The 19658-nt window shown below is 45.4% G+C and overlaps 4 protein-coding genes across 5 annotated transcripts; 3 read left to right on the plus strand and 1 right to left on the minus strand.

Annotated features, from left to right (window-relative positions):
- The first annotated feature begins 2655 nt into the window (after positions 1-2655).
- Positions 2656-4683, plus strand: fj (four-jointed box kinase). Its single transcript, XM_065313563.1, has one exon. The coding sequence runs from the start codon at positions 2886-2888 to the stop codon at positions 4212-4214; it is 1329 nt and encodes a 442-aa protein (XP_065169635.1). The 5' UTR covers positions 2656-2885; the 3' UTR covers positions 4215-4683.
- A 1789-nt stretch (positions 4684-6472) lies between these two features.
- On the minus strand, positions 6473-9108 carry ImpL2 (Ecdysone-inducible gene L2). Its single transcript, XM_065316719.1, has 2 exons — positions 8946-9108; positions 6473-7602 (listed from the first exon to the last, which is right to left on the minus strand). Exons 1-2 carry the CDS (start codon positions 9094-9096, stop codon positions 6761-6763), a joined length of 993 nt encoding a protein of 330 aa, XP_065172791.1. The 5' UTR covers positions 9097-9108; the 3' UTR covers positions 6473-6760.
- A 1540-nt stretch (positions 9109-10648) lies between these two features.
- Positions 10649-11668, plus strand: asf1 (histone chaperone asf1). Of its 2 annotated transcripts, none has more exons than XM_065311811.1 (3): positions 10649-10810; positions 10864-11063; positions 11124-11668. In XM_065311811.1, the coding sequence occupies exons 2-3, from the start codon at positions 10955-10957 to the stop codon at positions 11558-11560; spliced, it is 546 nt and encodes a 181-aa protein (XP_065167883.1). In that variant the 5' UTR covers positions 10649-10810; positions 10864-10954; the 3' UTR covers positions 11561-11668. The 2 variants fall into 2 exon arrangements, with proteins under 2 accessions (XP_065167883.1, XP_065167892.1); XM_065311820.1 differs by having other exon boundaries at positions 10655-10810; positions 10856-11063.
- A 154-nt stretch (positions 11669-11822) lies between these two features.
- On the plus strand, positions 11823-19585 carry LOC135798822 (zinc finger protein jing homolog). Its single transcript, XM_065311791.1, has 7 exons — positions 11823-11906; positions 13209-13628; positions 13698-14185; positions 14244-16931; positions 16991-17223; positions 17393-17636; positions 17709-19585. The coding sequence occupies exons 2-7, from the start codon at positions 13388-13390 to the stop codon at positions 18585-18587; spliced, it is 4773 nt and encodes a 1590-aa protein (XP_065167863.1). The 5' UTR covers positions 11823-11906; positions 13209-13387; the 3' UTR covers positions 18588-19585.
- Positions 19586-19658: the final 73 nt, after the last annotated feature.

A 19658-nucleotide genomic window follows, 5' to 3' on the forward strand; every position in this document is an offset into this window, starting at 1 on the left:
AAAGTGTTTTATCGGATTATAAGTGAGGTTATGGTAGATTTAGTTGAAATCTAGCGCCGTGTGGTCCGTTAGTCGTCTTGGGTCACCCAGGCTGCCGCTCGGGGTTGCATTCCACGCATTCCCTCAATAAGCCATGGGCCCCATGCTGTGCGGCCATCTTGCCCACCAATAATCACATTACAAGGGTTGTACTCCACCAAAAACTAACATTTTAAGCTTAAAAAATTCGAAAATGAAGTTGTTTCTTTCGTGATTTATCGACTGAAGCAACATTTTTATTCTTTTAGTTTTTTTTTCTTCTTTTTTGGAAGGAAAAAATCCAAACGCGCATCGCTTTCTCGTATTATATCAAATCCTATGACAAATAAAAAACGCGCAGCGGTAATAAATAACGCACGTAAATACTTGACCGTGACTTAAGTTAAATGACTTAAAACTTGCAGCCGCAGCCACACACACCATTATGACAATAAAAATCCGCTGAGAATAGAAATTATTTTTTATGATAGATCCACGCTGAAGTCCCACTTCCGCCGCTGCCGTCGCTGAGAACTTTTCTTCTATACCAATTTTTTTTTCTTCTTTTCCCTGCGTTTTGTTTGTCGTCTTCGATCGGCATCTATTTCTCTGAAAGTCCGAGCGCATTCCTAACCTGCGTCTCATATCTGCTTGGAAAATCAAAATGGATCCTTTGAGCGTGGATGACATTTCGGGGGCTTGATTGATGGATCACTTTCGGATCATATTTGGTGTGTTTAATTAATCTAACTGATTTTGAGTGAAATTGGTGGGTTTTTGCTTGGTCGTCTGCGGCGCGCACTGGTGCTGGTGCTGGTCTTGTTAGTCGTGTAAGCGAAGCACCTCGCTGAGCGCAGTATGCGTAATCGGTGCCCGGGTCGCACGCATAAATCTCACGGCGGCGCACCGAAATAACCGCTGATTAATTTTGACAGCCGCCATTTGGAAATGTTTTACCATTCATTGGTGTGTTTACTATATATATACATACATACCTCACACAGAAATAGATGAAAAAATATTAAATTTAATTTGGTTAGATTGCGAATTCGATTTTTGTGTGACTTGTTTCTACTTCTACTTCTCTACTTAAGTAATTTGATAAACGATGGGCGTCGTCCGGATGATCGCGAGCCGGCCCCTGAGTTTAAGCTAAGTGTGCGCGCGGTGTGCTTACCTGCAGTCGTCGTATTATTTTTTTTCTTCTCTTCTTTCGTCTTCTTTCTTCTTACCTACCTGAGGACTCACTTTACTTTTTCTCCTAACGAGCAGCGCGTTCGTTACAACGTGCAAGTCAGTGAATAAACATACGATCACACACTTCTTTTCCCTCCTCTCACTCTCAGACATTACTTAAGCATTTTTATTGAACACAGACGTTTGATTCCCGTATTCTCGAGGGTTAGTAGAATTGTTAGAATTATCAAAAACGTTAGGAGAACCCCAAATTAGACGCGATTCCAACCGGCGGACCCTAGCAATTTACCAAGTTAAGTGTTTAATCATAGTGTGCATTTGATGAATCGTAAAACAATACCACACCACGACTCGCACAACGATTATTTCCAACCGTTTTCCACTATCAAATGATTACTTTCGCAGCTGAAAATATTATTAAATTTGCATACGAAATAATCATATTTACGGGCCGGCGACGCGAAATAATTGCGAATGTGAGAAGTCGGCCGGGTGGTTCTCATGTTGTTTTGTTTCTTCGTGTGTTTATTTTGTTTTAATTTGATGCGAGGCGACCGGATCAAAGCCCCGCGAGGCGAGCGCAATTAAAACGCGCGCTGCTCTAATCAATTACGCACGCACAATTTCGACCGCATTATCACTCGAAACTTTATGTGTTTTCGGTGAATTTCATGTCCAATGCGAGAGGGAAATAAAACAAGCGACCGTACGCACAATTAGGAGGTAATAAAAATAGAACAAGCAATGATTATGTGTAATTTGTTGTGTTGTGTAATAACTTACAAGAGAGGAAATCCTTTCATAAAATTACAATTACTGAATTTTGACACACACAGTTAGTTGCGCGCCCTCTAACGGGTTGTATTTGTAAGTAGAAATATTTGAGTTGAGGTTAGGTATGCGCGGTATGCGCGCAGCTAAAAAGATCCACTCGTAGCGCACACACGCATCCTTCATCTTTCTCCTCCCCGCCGTGGATTTGAATGATTCTCGAGCGGCGGACGAAATTTTCATATGACGGGGCGCGAAGCAAGAAGGACATGCTCTCGAGACTCTCTTCAGCTCTCGAGCGGCGTGAGCAAGGGTTTTACTCGGACGGACGGCATTCTTACGACTCTCCGAATGCATTTCATTCTTGACTCACTGAGGCACACACGAATACAACGCAGGACCGCATTTAAAACTTCAGTAAATAAAAATTAACCTGAAAACATAAATGATTAACATTATAGGTTATGTTTTTATGCTAATAATGATATTTTAAGTTGTTTATGGTTAAAATTTTTAACATAATGCGGTTCTGTTAAAAATATGTAAACCATAGGAATAAACAAACGTTGGTCGATGGTGTTCGCTTGTCGTCCGCAGTCCGAATCGTCCGAAAAACGACAAAGAAGTAGTAGGCACACTACTACTACACAACGAGGGGCATAAGACCACATGCGGCTCTCGAAGCGCATGAGAATGAAAGAATGAGAAACAGAGAACGCGTCGCTTTACCTTCCTTCGACTTCTCTTCAAGAGCCCGCGCCGCAAGCGACCGAACTCAGTCTCGCACCGAACGCGATCGCCAACACAACATCCCTCCTCCTCTTCACTCCGAGTCTCTCACCACGAAGACGAAGAATTGTTAACGTAACATGTTCAACGCGCGTTGTTGAAAGTGCGCTATGTTCGATTACAATAATCTACCACCGGCTGACAGCTGTCATATGTCCAAAGCGACGAAAGTGACTATCTGGGACAGTGCGCATGCTATCACTACCAACATTAGTAATACTAACAATCATAATGGCAAAAAGACGGAAACGCGTTTCTATTGTTTAACGCTGTGTATCGTGTCCGCATTCGCGATTGGCTTGTGTTTCGGTGTGCTGGGACCTTTTTACTATGCATCATCCACAAAGGAAACAACAATCACGCCGGCGAATCTGAACACCGCGAGGGAAATCGAAGGGATTTTTGTTAATCACAGTTTTAGTACACAAAACTTATCATCGGTTAGTTTTATTAACAATTCATCACAACGTGATTTAGTCTACGAAGATATCTACTGGTCAGACTATGTAGAATCCCTGTTACCACCTGGGTTTACTCGGAGGCAAGCTGACGAGTGGAATAGATATGTCCGCAAGGGTGCCGTTGCGATCAAATTGGAGAAAGGTTGCGGAAGGATGCAGAATCGTCTTGTGACGTTCGCCGACGGACGACGTGCGTGCGTTCGCTATCGACAAAACACCGATCAGATTCAGGGAGAGCTCTTTAGTTTCTACCTGTCACAGATTCTGAATCTGAAGAATCTGGTGCCTTCAGCTGTAGGGGTTGTGGATGTCCAACTACCGATCTGGACCCGTTTGAGTAATGAGATTGCTTCCGCTCAATGGAGTAGTCAAAGACCCGTGGTGCTCACTCAATTCATCCCTGATTTAGACGTGGGGAGTATCCCGAAATTGGTCAGACCTGCAGAGTCGGACCATTTGAATAAATTGGACATCCGCGAGCAAAACTTGCAGAAATCTGAGATTATAGAGTTAGCGCAGTGGTCTGATTTGATTATTTTTGATTACCTGACTGCGAATTTAGACAGGGTCGTGAATAATCTCTATAATCATCAGTGGAATAGTAATATCATGGAGGCACCCGCACATAACCTCGCCAAGAACTCCCAGACGAATCTATTGGTGTTTCTGGACAACGAATCCGGATTACTGCATGGTTATAGACTCCTAGAGAAATACGAAGCTTATCACGGGTTGTTACTGGATAATCTCTGCATATTTCGACGGAGTACCGCCCAGGCAATTGCAACCCTTCGTAGGGAAGGTAATGTCGGGCAGTTACTACGCGCCATGTTTGAAAGGCGTAACCCCGAGCGGATCAAGGATGTCCTCCCGACGATCCCCGAGAAATCCGTGAAGATACTCAACGCGCGGATACGCAGGGTGCACGAGCAGATATTGAAGTGTCAAGGGCTGTTCAAGAGCTCCGACGCGGAGTAGCGATGATGAATTTAATCGATTGCTGCGATCGGCAACGTGTTTCTCTCATGTGCCAAAAATCCTCCGTCTCTGTTCGTTTTTTTTTATTCTTCGCTTACCAGAGCGCAGAGAAAAGAAACGAAGACACAAAGGAATAACTCATAATAAATGGGATGCGCGCGGCGCGCTCGGATCAAGATCATGAACATCATGCGCATCATGCGCATTGAACATGGCCGCAGCGGAGCCGAAAAAGATCAAGATCGGTAAAGATCCAATCCGCGATGCGTATTCAAATTTATTTATGCCCGACGGACACACGAGATTTTTGACTGTATTCTATATGTAGAACGCGAGACAATGTGATATTAATGTTTTATTTTAGTTTTTATGTTTTTATTATTATCTATATGCAAGCGTGGAAATTGTGATAAACATTTGTAAATAATATGTATTATCTTATTTAAATAAAATGCAAGTAATTCGAGAATATTGATTAGTGTATGGTTGAGGTTGAGTCGTAGGCGCATGCGCATTGCGCTTGCGAATGATTTATCTGCGCGAAACCGCCGCTTCAATCATGTGTCGCGTAATGTATTTATTTATAAACCGGCACAACTGTCTGTTGTCTGTTGTTGTCTTCTTGTTGGGTTGGTTTGGGCTTGCGGTTCGGTTGGACGACTCACTTTACACTCGCCGTTTGTCGGCGTTTTGTTGACAATCATTCCTAATCGTATGCATTGATTTTGCACAACTGCGCCTGCGCAAGATTAAGATTTACACGTCCGAGCCTAGATTTGATTTATTCCAGCTTGCAAACCGACGAGCAGGCAGATAAATCATTACGGATAAAAATTGAGTGATTTTTTGACGGAAATAAATCATAATTATATTAAATTCACGCTCAATTAAACACACAGTCTTCAGGTGTGTGTGTGTGTTTGGTTGCATAATCAATATTTAAACAATATTTTTATGACCAGTGTGCTTGTGGTGTTATTTACGAGCAATATAAGCTGCCAGATGGAAATATGAAATGTGAAAAGGCTTTTTGACCTCGTTGGCCCTTTAATTTCAACGCGCGCACTCGAGAAAATAATCATCTGCGCTCGTAACAATAATATAAACATTGATTTGGGGTAGTGGCGAGGTTTTTCTGCGTGTAATAAACACGACGCCAGGAATAAATTTGGGCGCGAGGTCGAGATGTTAATTAAATTTTTGTTTTCCCGCGTTAATTTCTTAATTAACACTTTTCCATACGTTTTACTATCAATTACGGTAAGCAGGCTTGAAATTAAATATTTACAATCGAGGGCAATAAAGCATGTGTTTAGTTATTAAAACAGCGTCGTCGTAAATCGGCGCCAAATTTGCGCGTGTTTCGCGCGTTCGCAAAATTATTACCGAAAGACACGCCACTACGCCAGCCACAGCCAGCCAACCACAAGGGGAATGTGTAATGCGGAGAGAAATAATTGCACGCGGTTTTGTTTTTTTTCGTTCTTTTCGATTAACTCTCTCGTGCATGCATGTTTAACTACACGCGAATTAATTTGTGCGTATTTCCGCGAAATAATTCCGCCCCTTTGAGTTTTGCGCGCATTTCAATCATCCGAATAATTTCGCGGCGGACTTCTTCGAACGTGCGCGCACCGGTGGAGAGACACGACACATTTCGCATTTGTCGTCGGGCGCAGGTTCGGCGAAGCCAACGGCACACATAATGAATGCGCCGCGAAGATGTATGCGCGGATGGGTGGTGTGGCTGTGGGGACACTCGGTGGATGGGCGGCGGTGTCTTTTTAAGGCTCGCTGCTCGCCGCCCCGGGCGCGCTTTCGCGTTTTTGTCGCGGCGCGAGGCGCGCTAATTAACAAACATAAAGGCATTGTTGCGACAGGTTCACATCCATAATAACATCGACGCGTCCGAAAACGTGCCCCGGCCGCCCCGTTTTTGGCAACCAACCGTACGGTACGGTTTTTATTGCTCGTCTTTTATTTGCATTCATTCGGTGTCGCGCGGGTTGCTTTTTTTACTTCAGTCGGAGACCCGCACACACATCATGCAAAACGTACGAAATATTTTGAATTACTACTATTGGGAGTTTGAAACTCCACTACCACGACCTCCAACGGGAAATAGTAACAACAAACTGCAAGCTACTCAATTACAGATTTCATATTATTGCATAGGGTATCTTATATAATTCACCACTAGATAGCGTTAGGTGTATCTCATTCAACTTTAATTTCATAGCAGAATAATAGATGGCAGGTCATGTTTCACGCTATGTTTATTTAAATATTTTCTTTTTTACACAAATACAAGGTTTACACACGTCGACATTTTTGGTCATTGGCATATAATAATAAATTAAGTACAAGTACAATGCAATAAAAAAAAACCTATAAAATAAACAAAAAGAGACGGCTGGCTTCTCTCTAGGCGTACAAAAATAAATTACCTACGATTAGAGTCTACTAATACTTTTGTCAAAAGTGCTAATTGTTTATGTTTAATCGGGAACAACGCTTGACTAGAAGGACCGCAACGCCACGTGCGCCTACTTCCGCTCGGCGAGCATCGGATACAAGAAGGTCGTGATGTTATCCTGGCCGTGATTGTTGCGCGCGATGCACGTGTACGGCCCCATGTCGTTCCAGCGAATGTTGCGTATCAGCAGCGCGCCGTTCGGCAGCGTCGAGTAGCGCTTATCCTCGGTGAGCGGGTTCTCATCAGGGTCCAACCAGAACACTTCCGGTAATGGTGAACCTACCGATGAGCAGGGTAGAATAATATCCTCGCCAATGTGGTCCATGTAGATTGTATCGTAGAGCACAATCCGGGCTGGAATACGTTTGGTCATGAATGAAACCTGGGAGAGATTCATGCCTTGAAGCCCTCCGGAGGATTTCACATGCAGTTGGGTTTGAGCCGTGGCGACCTGTGTGCCCGCCTGGGCCACACATGTGTAGACACCTGCGTTGCCATCGACCAGCGCGTGGACTAAGAGACGTGCGCGGACTTTTGCAAGACCATGGCTGGTGGTTTCATCCACTAGATTTGTATCGTATGCGTCTAGTTCGGCGAGTGGTTTACCGTCTTTCACCCAGCGAAGAATGGGTGCTGGGGAACCCACTGCTTCGCATTCTAGTTCTAGATGAGCGCCGCGGGTGTGGTGGATGGATGGGGGTGGTGAGAGGGAGATGCGCACCCAGTCGGCGGGGTCGTCGCCGGCGTCCGTGGAGGTGTCGCTCGTTGAGCTCGCCGCGATGCTGTTGTCGATTTCGCTGGAAGGCATCAATGAGGACATGTGGCGGCCGTGGAGGCGCGGGGCCGCTAGGGCCAGCAGGAGCAGGCTTAGAAGGCGTTTGGTTGTTGCCATACTAGGTAGAAATATTAGTTCTGGAAAAGAAAAAGTAGAAAATTTAAATTTCGTGTATGAAAAGTTGCCTATAGTAAAATACATTAGAATTTAATAATATTTTAGTTTATTTTATTTATATGTGATATTATTTATTAAAATTATAATTAATATCACGTATAAATAAAATAAATTAAAGTAAATTGTTATTTAATTAAAGAAATTAGGTATTCTTTAAAAAAATTAACAAAAAATAAAATTTCATGTATAAAAAGTTGCCTATGGTAAAATACTCAACAAAATGATGAATTAAACTTTTTTAGTTATGAATTAATAAGAAAAAAGCGCAAGATCACGCGAATGCGTCATGATTCCGACCCGCGAATGAATTCTAGACCATCTGTTGGTTGAGCGGTCGCCGCGATGGCTGGCACGATCGCTAATCATCGCTCGCTGCGCTCAATTCAGCACTTTGCGTAATTGATCTCAACGCTCGCGCACTTGTGTGCGTTTCTAATTACGTTAATTGCTCGCGAATGCCGGCGGATTGTGTGTGTGTTTTTTTGCGGTCAGCATTAGTGGAAACAGAAAAAAGTCTTGCAAACCGCCTAGCAACAACGCTCACTCAACTCGCGCGCGAGTTCCAAGAAAATTGTTTTGCAATTGAGCGTGTCACTTGACTTAGAAACACTTGATTCGCCAATTAAAACCGGCCGCAGCAACTCGTTTGATTAACATAATTATGCGGTGTAGAGTTATGTGTGTGCGTATGGAGAGAATTGCGTGTGGAAGTAGAAAAGGCACGACCGGCTGCGGTGGACGCGATTGGCGCGCCGGCGAGAGGCTCGTCACTACATTCAACAAGTGCACCCGCCGTCTGGCGGCCTCGTGGCCTGCACACGTTCTTGAAACTCTTCGTGAATGAAACGCAACGCACGCACGCGGCGTGTGAAATGCAGGAACAGTGTTACATCATGCGCCTAAATATTCCCTCCCGAAAGAAAAAAAAACTATTAAAAAGTCACTTTTGACATTTCCATAACATAACTGCGTCGCAACTATTCTTATCTTTGATTGAATTCAACTAGATTACACAATACGGAATATTTCTGATGAATGGAAGTAATTGTATGCTGCTTTTTTTCACCCGCGGCGCGTTTGTAACATGTTTAAACAAGATTGCAGCATGTGCGCACGTAGTGACGATAAGACTTGATGATGTTACATCACGCACACGATTGCACATGGTTTTTTCGGTAGTAATTTCCGGTCGTGGCGCCAAGCACTTGATTTATCAATGAATAACTCATCACACATCCGGTACAATCATTTAATTCGAAAATTAATAATAAAATTAATAAAATTAATAAAAATTTCAACTTACTTGATTCGTTTGGAAATTGTTTGTCGATGCACAAAGGGATGAAATCCTGAGATCCTGGATCTGCTGCTGTTGCTGGCGGCAGGACGAGAGAATCAAAAGCAGTGTGTGTGTGCTGCGTGATGGAGCGTGGATGGCGCGAATGAGACGGCATCCATGAGAGATCCCTTGTATTTATACCTGCTGCGTGGAGCAACACACACTCGCATACACACACCGCACACCACGTGCCGCCAACCGCCACACGACGCCGCACGACGCCCTCCCCAATTGTTCTTAGAACAAGCACGCAGACACGCTTCGTATGAAATTTACGAGCTTTGATATTCCACGAAGAAGCGAAGAAATCTCACAAAGGGCCCAAGAAGACGCCATCCCGCCTCAGCCGAAGACATTTCCACGAATTCTTTCATTCATTAGTCATTTAAGGGCGTAAAAATGATAAAAACCATTTTATCGTGTTTCCATTGAAGTATTTCGGTAACATCCGGTATATAAATCGAAAGTTGAATTAATTATCCGCGCATATTTGAGATTTAAACAATTTCCGAGTATTTTTCTCCGAAAAAAATCTCAGAAATTCATTCATTGATGAATTCATATGAATCGTGACCATTCTCACGTAGGCACTTCTTGCGCGTTGCAGTTTGGCATTGCACAACGTCACGTAAGCACAAATTGCACATGCACATCTCATTCATTCATTCATAACTAGAGTAATTAACAATTTATGATATTGATGTTTAATCAGCAAATAGTTGCTTTATTAATAACTGCGCTTGGTCGGTTTTTTTTTCTTCGTCGTCTTCTTCTGCTTTTCGTAACTTTTGTGGCTTGTGTGCACCACATGCGGCCAATTATCAATCAAGCGTCGTTTGTCCCTGCGCGGCACGCAATTATCGCTGTTCTCATTAGTGCCAACAACTCGTTAGATTTTATTGGTTCGTTATATGCGTCAACGGCGCGCAACAAATCCCACAATGCGTAGATACGTATTTCATTCATCCCCTGCGCACCCGAAATGTGTATTTGCATTCGTTTACTCGTTTTCGCATTGTTTCTTTGTAATACACTTTGTAACACGCGTAAAACATCCATAAAACTTTTCCCGAGGGATTTACGCAAATCCCTAGCGTAATACGCGTAAAAACAGACACAAAGTTGTTGATAGTATCAAATCAAATACTTTCTATGTGGTTATTAATACAATTTATATCCGGAAATGGTATTGTTTCTCCCAGGGTTGAATTTTACTATTTTCTACCCTAATTACCACGGGAATAACATATTTTCACGTTGGCAATGACGTCGCAAAGGCCTGAATGGTAAATCAAGCTATAATTTCGCTTTTGTCGCTTGTTTCACCACCGCCGCCCCGCTAAGATCACAATGTGCGTCAATGGTAATTAACACGCTCTAATTAATTAATAACGTCGTTTTACTTTCATTACTCTCGGATAACGACGCTTGCCGGTGACAATCATTACAATTATTGCCTGTAATAACCATCAATTGCCACCCGAACTAGATAACTTATTATCTATGCTAGTGAAAGCAATATTTTACGTGCTTCTAATACATAATAGTTAATAATATCGTGGTTTTTAGTTAATTTTTCGTATGAATTTAAATTATTAGAAGTGTTGTTTACTATATGCAACCAATTATACGCTGTTTTGTGGTTTGTAAGTTTGTCGTGTGAGGGCGCTGTGACTGACGATTGCCAACCGCTTTTTCTTTTTGTGTGTAAGTGTCGTTCATGGAAAACTGTTGCGTTTAAAATAATTTCCGACGTTTTTCACAGCTAGAAATACTATTCGTCATTAATTTAGCTAATTGTACATCACTGGTGATATTAATAACTAGTGGTAAGTTAGTTTTTCAGCTTATAATCGTGTTTTTAATGTTGTCAGAATTTTAGCGGGACTTTATACCTGCTTGCATCCAATCTAACCTCAAAGTTTATCGCCGTTTGAAGCAGAACAGAGAAGAATTTTGTAAAGTTTATAACAATGGCGAAAGTACAGCTGTGCAACATCACTGTGATGGACAATCCGAGCCCGTTTTCCAACCCCTTTCAATTTGAGATTACTTTTGAGTGTATTGAAGAACTTAAAGAAGGTTTTTGAAGTTAAATTACATCTTGAGTCATTTTATATTATAATTATTGTATTTTTATAGATCTAGAGTGGAAAATGATTTATGTAGGGTCAGCAGAGAGTGAGGAACATGATCAAGTACTGGATTCTGTCTTTGTGGGCCCGATTCCTGAAGGAAAACACATGTTCATGTTCCAAGCAGAACCGCCGAATGTGGCACGAATTCCTGAAAACGACGCCATCGGCGTGACTGTTGTCCTCCTCACTTGCCTATACAAAAACCAGGAGTTTATTCGTGTCGGTTACTTTATTAACAATGAATATGCGGATCCTGAAATGCGCGAGAATCCGCCAAGTCCACCGCAATTCGATCAAGTGACGCGAAACATCCTGGCGTCTGAACCAAGAGTAACCAGATTTAAAATCAACTGGGAGGATCCGACGCCGGCCGCCGAGACGCCAATCATCACCGGTTTCAATGAGAATAGCAATAGTATCTCAACAATGGAATGCGCGTAAGCGAAACACACAGCGTGCGTCAACTCAATTAGTTTTAATTCTATTTTGTAATTATCGTTAACTTAAGTGCCAATAGAACTATTTTCTATAAATGACATTCTGGATCGATTCCCGGCTGTTTCTCTTTTTTGAATAATTAATTGATTAATTTGTAAAGTGTTTGACAGTTAATGGCGGCGATGATTGTGTTCCTCTCCCAAACTGTGTGTGGGGTATTAGGTGCGCATGCGTGTGTGGCCGTCTCGAAGCCGCGCCGGCCAATGAAACGCGCGCGTTCCTTGCGTGATCCTTGCGCGGACCCCGAAATCCTTAACAAAGTGCAGCCAGCAAACCTAAACACGCCGGGGTACGTAGAATTTTATTCATTTTCACGCGAATTTCGTGCGGCTCGTGCGTGCGTACGGACGCGATGCAGCGCACGATCATCATCTCTCGCATGACGATCGCGCTCGCCCCCGTGATGGCGGCGGCGATGCGATCGCCGGACGCAATCACGCGTGCCGATTTTTAATTGTACAACACACACGCACGCACGCTCCATCAGCCGGTGGCGAGTGTGTGCTGATCGACGTGTGTGCGTCCCGCCGACCGCTCGTAACCTTAGATTTTTATTGATTTATGATTGCGCCGAATGGCGTTACACCTGTGCTTCTTTGTTTGTCATCGCACACATACACACACACACATATAGACAGGTTTTATTTGCATGTGGCGACGTGTACTCGCGTGTAGGGTGGAGATAACGAGACAAATGATTGATAGTAACTTATCGCTGTTGTACACGCATTTATGTGCACGAAACAATGCGATTCGTCTTGATTGGACTTCCAATTGGAATTAATTTCTTTCGATTGCGTTAATTTCATATTGGTAATTTTTCTGGGGTAAATTTAGCGAAATTTCCCTGGAGGCGAAAAGTAGTCGCGTTTTTTTCTGTTTATTAGTCGAAATTGCACGTGGATTGACCATCGGCAATACTTTGATTGTACTCTTTAAGTCAGAAAGCACGCCGCTGGTCTCGGACGGTGGGCGTGCCGACTAATTAAAAAGCAATTAATCATTGTTTTTTAATCGTTCGCTGCTGAGAGGACCCTAGGCCAGCTGTTGTTGTAGGTTGGCAGCAGTGTGGCGCAAGTGGCGGAGGCGCCCGACGCTCACCGAGTGCGTTATAGCGCATTAAAGATGGCCGACAGAAACACTAGTTTGCTTATCGCGGACGCGCTGCGATTTGACAATTGATACGCGGCGGCGGTGTTTGTTTGCGCGAATTCTGGAGCAGCGGTCGGCGAGCGGCGGCCAGCGAGTGTTGTTACACGGGGATCTCGTGCGGTTGCGGTGCGCGGGCGATGAGCGGGCGCGTGCGAGCGGTGCGCGGCCTCCGAGCTCGCTCGCGGCGTGAGGACGCAAGGACAGCGCGCGCCTAGATTGCGCCTTGGTCGCGCCGTGCTGTGTCCTCGGCGACGGCGACCGCCACCGGGCCCCTCGGGTCACAAGCGCGCGTTTGGCGGGCGAAACGGTGCCGCTTCGAGTGGGAAAACAGTGTTTCCATAGCAACCGTGCTGAGTTACTCAGCGAGTAAACAAAAACAAAGGAGGCGCGCAGAGGTTACCCTCGCAGTGAAAGAGTGTGTGTGTGTGTCGTTTTGCAGAGTGCGCCCCCGCGACCAATGCCTCGCCGCGCCGGTGCCAGCCCCAGCAGCAGCAGGCGGACGTGATGGCCGGCAGCGAGCAGCAGCGCGACGCAATGGCCCTCTTCGAGTTCGGCTAAGCCACATCGCATCTCGCAGTGATCGCACACACGCATTCCTCGCGCGCGTGCACAAAGACAATGTCTCAGAAGGCAGCAAAGATGTGCAAGTCGCCCAAGAATCTCCTGCTCACTGAAAAGGTGATCGAGTATGAGCACCTCAACACCAACTGCACCATTGTTGGCTCCAACAATCTGCATCTGGTGAAGAAGCCCATCGTCACCAGCGTGTCGCCGGTCTACTCGAATCCCTCGCCGGGGCCGTACAAGAGTCCTTCACCGCAGGCGATGAAGCCGCCCACTCCACAACCAACCTATCCAGGTAACCATCCTAATCATCATCATCTCCCATTTGAATCTCATCTTAAAACTTATATATGATGTGTTTTAGTGATGCAAATAATCAATCCAGTGATGGCAAGCCGCCAGATACACCAGCAGGCGACGACGGCCAACGTCATCAAGCTGAAACCGCCGCAGAATATTCTACCGAAGCCGGCGGCGGCCAGCGGAACCACAGCGCGACAAAGTCCGCGACCGGCGGCTGCAGCCAGTCCCGCGCAGATACAAATGCTCCCAACCAGCGGCGGTGCGCCGCAAGCGGCACTCATGCAGCAGCATCCGCTGCTACTGAATCAGATGCCAATGCTGGCGACGGCGCCGGGCGTCCGGTTTATTCTACAGCCGCAGACGGCGAAGATCTCACCTCAGGTGCAGCAGGTACAGCAGGTTCAACAGGTGCAGCAGACGCCGCAGGGGCTGATTTTACAGCCTGCCACCGGGCAGCAATTGCTGCACTTGCAGCCGCCGCGCAGTCAACCCATGGTGCGGGTGCTTACCAATGGGGTCGGTATTCCTGCAACGACTTATGTCACACAAGTAAGCGTATTTATTACTTATATTTGTATTTATATCAATTTAATATAATTAATTGTAGATGGCACCAGTACAAAATCTCCAAACGTCACTATCTTCACCGCCGGTAGTGGTCTCACCCTCGCCTAAGAAGAGACCGCCGGCGAAGAAGAAGAAACAGAAACTAGATCTCGCCAATATCATGAAACTCTCGGGTATTGGCGACGATGACGATGTCATGTTTGAATCGGACGCGTCGCAGAGTGAGAGCGATGCGTCCACATCAACGGCGACTACGCCGCAACCCGAGAAGAAACTCCCGGCGCCTCCGCAGATGGTCATCTCGCAACCGCAGCAGATACCGCAGTCACATCACCAGCCCGGGCACGCCGCGCCTATTGTCCAGGTGCTGAATCAAACATTCCAGGCGCAGAACGCGCAGCAGACGCCGTTTGGCGGGTTTAGTATTGCTGCGCCCAATTTTACCCTCGGCACGAATGGTTTAATGGCGGTGCAACAACGCGCCAATGGCGGTTTTAAACTGGCGCTAGGCGAAGATGGCCGACTAGTGTTACAGCATGATCCTACGCTCAATCAGGATCTGCAATCGCAGTTGCTTCTGCAGAGTATTTTCGGCTTGAATGGCGGGTGTGGTAGTCTAGTGCTGCAGCCGTCGATTGATCAACAGATTCATTCGCAGACTGTGCAGACGATACAGCAGCAAAGCGTGCAGACTATCCAGCAACAGACGGTGCAATCGCAGACGATTCAAACCGTACAGCATCAGATTGTCCAGCCGCAGATACAGAGCATACAGAGTCAACTCCAAGGGCAGATTCAGAGTTTATTGCAACAGCAGAATATCATGCAGCAGCCGAATCTCACACTGCAGGGACTCGCCCAGCAGCAGCAGCAGCAGCACTTGTTGCAACAGCAGAGTCAACAGGCGCAGTTGCAGAAATTGGTGTCGGCTGCGCCTGCGGTTGTTGCCAATAATCTATCATCCACGGCACCGACGACAACCACCTCGAATTTCACACCTTCTGCTAGTCCTGTAGGCAACGCGAGCAGTGCGAATTGTCAAACGCAGTTTTTTCCCAGTTCACTACCATCTACGTTGCCCACGGCGCCGCCGACAAGCGCCACAGGGCAACAACCAGTGCTGAAAGTACAACCGTTTCAGAAGAGTCAACCGCCAGTGCAAACTGTACACCCGATTCATCATCAGGCGCATCAGCATCATCATCAACAGACTCCCACGCAGCCGCAACCACCACCACAACCGCAGCCACCTGCGCCTACTTCTTATGTGGTAAATTTAACACCGGAACAACTTGAACAACTGAAACGCAACGGGCAGTTGACCGTTAATGGACAAACGATATTCATGCAGCGACCTGCCAAGGATATCTCTGAGAAGAAGACCTCGCCCAAGATAAAACCCATCAAGAAACCAGTGAGTAAGATCGCTGCGGTTGTCAAAGAGATGTGTAATCACAATCCGGCGGTGGTCACCGCCCCGCCGAATGTCGTGATGAAGAGCGGGAATAATCTGGATAAGATTATCAATAGTGTGGCTGGTGCCGGCACTGAAACAAACAACGTACCTGTAAACGCAAAGATTAAAACCGCGGCGATTATACAACCGTCGATTGTTATGCAAGCGCAGCCACAGCAACAACTGTCGACGCAGACGAAGCTGGTGACGGCTGTCGCGCCTGCCAATGCTGTTTCCAGGGTGATGATTAGCCCGCGGTGTATACCCGCAACAACAACCACGCATAATATTAACAATCTAGGCAGTATGGCGTCGACGCCGTCGGGGATGGTTGTCACACCGATTACGCCAATCACACCAGCGACTTCTATCCAGCATATTGTTGTTTCTTCGGGGATGTCGTTGATTTCAGCGGTGCCGAGTGTTTCGGTTACGATGACTACAATGGCGCCATCGGTGGTTACTAGTAGGATGAGTGTTACTCCAGCGGCGTCTATGCCTGGGTTGACTATGGTGCATTCTACACCTGCGTCTACTGCACAGGTTGTGAATAAACAACAACAACCTGAGGTGGTTGTTAAAATGGATCAACAGCAGAATCCCGACGTGGAGAGGTTTTTAGGCCAGTTGATGGAGGAAACACAACTGCAACAGGCGAAACCTGTGGTGAAACTGCAGAAACAAGTGCAACCCGTGCAGATGCAGATGCAAATGCAGTTGATTCAGGAAGAACAACCACAAGTGCAGCAACAACAGCCGCCGGCAACAACGAAAAAGTTGCAGATTACTTCGAATCAACTTATTCAACCATCGCAAGCTGTGCAGGCAGCGCAAGCAGCTCAGGCAACGCAACCTACACCTACACCCGCACCTGCTAATATTCAAACCAGTCAGTCTATGATTGTTTCCTCCTCGTTGCCACTTCCACAAATACCACCTAGTAATCAGGGACAACGCATTATGATCCAACTAACACCCCAGAAACAACAGCACCTGAAGAGTATACAACTGCAGATTCAGACGTTATCGACGCGTATGCAACCGGGGAATGTGGAGACGCAGAATGCGTTGAAGTTGTTGTTTCAGGAGCAGCAGAATATACTCGCCAGCGGCAAGCTGCTGCCGCCCGATAAAGTATTCTATCACGGCAATCAGATTATCGTCAATAATTCCAGCATGGTGAAGAATGAGGTGCTTAGTCCACCGATTAAGAATCAAACGCAGGCACAGGCGCAGAATGCAACCAGCAGTGCACCAGAGATTAAACCACCTGTAAGTTGTGTTTCAATAGGTTTAATTGAACAATTTATTGATGGTTTTATTTGTTGTAGGTTTTGATTCAGCCCAAGATTGATATTGGTACAAGTTCTATTCCAACTACAACGATTTTAACGGCTGCTTCGTCGTCTTCTGCGGCGTCTTCAACGGTTGTTACAACTTCCAGTGTGAATGTGGTTGCAACTGCAACGGTTACCGCCGGACAGAGTCAAGTACAAACGCAGGCTCAGGCTGCTCAGTCGAGTGCGCAGGCGAATAAACTGACGCTGTACAAGCGTTCGCAATTGTAAGTTGATTTTGGATTTGCTACGTTTATTGTTCCCTTTTTCCTCTTTTTGGTTTCCGATCCCGATGCTTATGCGATTTTTGAACGTTTGTTTTATGTGTTTGTTGTCATGCGTGCGTTGTTTGTTTGTCCGTTTATTTATAATTTTCCTGGTGTTCTTTGTTATTAGAATCGAGCAACAAATGAATACGGACCAGAATGGTGCGATTAAGCCGGACATTCACACTCCTTTCAGGGACAAGGCGGACGCGTGCAAGCGCCTCATTCGCTACCACTGCTTCGAGCAGCCGGTGCTCAGCGAGAAGGATCTCTCCAAGGCGGACGAGATTTTCGAGCTTACGGCGCGCCACTTCATTGGCAAGTTTGGGCGCATGGTCGACAAGTATCGCTTCTTGCTGCACAAGGAGAGTCAAGTAAGCATCAGCAAATTTAACTCTACTTAAATTAAACATTCTGTATTTATTAATTTATTGTGTTGTTTTTAGCGTCATGTACAAACATCCGAGCTAATGATGTTGGATAGAATGTTTCTCAGCGAAGAACAACAGTCGCTGATTAAATTACGCCAGGAGATTGATGAATTGCAAGCGATGCAACAACAACAGCAGGAAATGCAGCCGGAGATGAACGCGGAGGATTATGATGAGTGGGCTTGTATTCAACGCGAGTTGGGTTGTCTACCCGATGGTACTTCTGCAGTTGATACCAGTATACCAACTGTTTCCGTTGCAAATTCACAAGTCATCACAAGCTGCGCGCCTGTGGTGTCTACGTCCAACTGCACACCGACAACGTCCACCATTACAACATCTTCTAATACCATAGCAACATCCAAACGGCCTGCATCCATCGTACATCAACAAGAAAAAGTTGAGACGAAAAAGCAGCGTATGGAGAAAACCTCCAGGGTAGTAGCTGTAGGCAATCAGAATGGCTTACAATCAGCGGAAGCAACGCGTTTTGTTCTTAAATCTTCATCGCTGACGAATATCAACGGGACAGAGCAACAGACGCGTCCCAATATGCATAATTTACAACAGGTGAATGTGAATTTCAATGCGACGCAACAGCCACAGCAGCAACGGTTTAATATCCAACAGCAGCAGCAGCAGCAACAACAGTACACACATGTAGCCAACTATCAACAGCAGTTGAACAACGCCGCCAGCGGTATGAATCTGAACAACTACAATTGCAGCATGACGTCGGCGATGTCCTCGTCCGGATCGTCGGCGTCGACGCGCAGCAACAACGAGGAGAACGACAGCATCGACGAGCAGGTGCAGTCCGCCATTGATTCCATCCTTAATCTGCAGCAGAACAATCTCGACCTGGACGAGACGATGCAGAATATGCTCTCGTGACGTTAGAAATGCGCGCGCCGGACGACGAGTTGTACATAAACTTAGGGAATTTTAGCACAAACACACACACCCAACTACACCCATCAATCACCAGTACCCTCCCAGTTGCACATAACCTCATTCATGTGCTATGTGCAGATTGGGAATCCCCCCATTACAATTAGCTTTAATACTGTACGTGTACATAAATCGATGTTTCTTGGGCGGCTACTATTACTTATTATTCATCATCTGATCTGATCATCGAGCGAGGCATTAATTAGTCGTTTAATTTGCGCTAAATTAAGAGTAAATGAATTAAAAAATGAAGAAGAAGAAGAAAACACACACACACACACGAGTGAGAGACGAATGCGCGCGTCGTGGACTGGTGTAGAATTACTATATTTAAGCATTAATTAACATACTTTGTGTGATCTTAGCTCCTAATTGACAATTAACGATTGACTAATTTATATACATAGCGATAAGAGATATCCATCCTAGGTTGTAACACATACACACACACACGCGAGCAGCGGAACGCAAACGCGCAGGCCTACTACGATGAACGTGAACGCGAAAAGCGATGCGAAATTGTGTTGATTGATTATTGTAAATTGTATATACTACTACTACTTCTACTAGTACTTGTTTGTGGAATTTTGCTCAAGTGGCAGGCGGGCGGACGGGCGGCGTCTTCGTTTATTTAACAATTTATTTATTCGACTAATTTATGAAGAAGATGGAGGTGGGAGATGATGGCAGCAACGAGCATCGCGTACTTATTTCGTTTTACTCTGTGACTAAAATTGTTTATTGTTTTTTTTTTTTGAGATGGAATTCGTTTAAGACTGATTTGTAAAGAGAAAGTGTAACAATGTAAAACACATCCACACACGACAAACATCACATTGAGATCTACATATATACACACACGCGTTTCTTTTGGGCCGACAAATGATGTGGACAATGTTTTTAGTTCCTAAACTTTGGAAGAAATAGATTATCGAGAATTATCCAATAGTGTTTCTGATCTGATTATTCCAGTCTAATAGGAACACTCGGTGTAAACAGGATGTGCGCCTGAAA

This window comes from Atheta coriaria, unplaced genomic scaffold (assembly GCF_025399875.1).
Source record: "Atheta coriaria isolate IRGN ID8LTWV9N9 unplaced genomic scaffold, Caltech_Dcor_3.1 hic_scaffold_2_pilon, whole genome shotgun sequence".
NCBI lineage: Eukaryota > Metazoa > Arthropoda > Insecta > Coleoptera > Staphylinidae > Dalotia > Dalotia coriaria.

What these genes read in the sequence shown, in the direction of transcription:
- LOC135798822 (XM_065311791.1), top strand. Translation starts at nt 13,388, where the DNA reads ATGTCTCAGAAGGCAGCAAAGATGTGCAAGTCGCCCAAGAATCTCCTG. An exon ending in TCCACAACCAACCTATCCAG is followed by an intron (nt 13,629 to 13,697) that starts GTAACCATCCTA and finishes GATGTGTTTTAG; the next exon opens with TGATGCAAATAATCAATCCA. An exon ending in CACCAGAGATTAAACCACCT is followed by an intron (nt 16,932 to 16,990) that starts GTAAGTTGTGTT and finishes TATTTGTTGTAG; the next exon opens with GTTTTGATTCAGCCCAAGAT.
- ImpL2 (XM_065316719.1), bottom strand. Translation starts at nt 9,096, where the DNA reads ATGCCGTCTCATTCGCGCCATCCACGCTCCATCACGCAGCACACACAC. An exon ending in ACAATTTCCAAACGAATCAA is followed by an intron (nt 7,603 to 8,945) that starts GTAAGTTGAAAT and finishes TTTCTTTTCCAG; the next exon opens with AACTAATATTTCTACCTAGT.
- asf1 (XM_065311811.1), top strand. Translation starts at nt 10,955, where the DNA reads ATGGCGAAAGTACAGCTGTGCAACATCACTGTGATGGACAATCCGAGC. An exon ending in TATTGAAGAACTTAAAGAAG is followed by an intron (nt 11,064 to 11,123) that starts GTTTTTGAAGTT and finishes GTATTTTTATAG; the next exon opens with ATCTAGAGTGGAAAATGATT.
- fj (XM_065313563.1), top strand. Translation starts at nt 2,886, where the DNA reads ATGTTCGATTACAATAATCTACCACCGGCTGACAGCTGTCATATGTCC.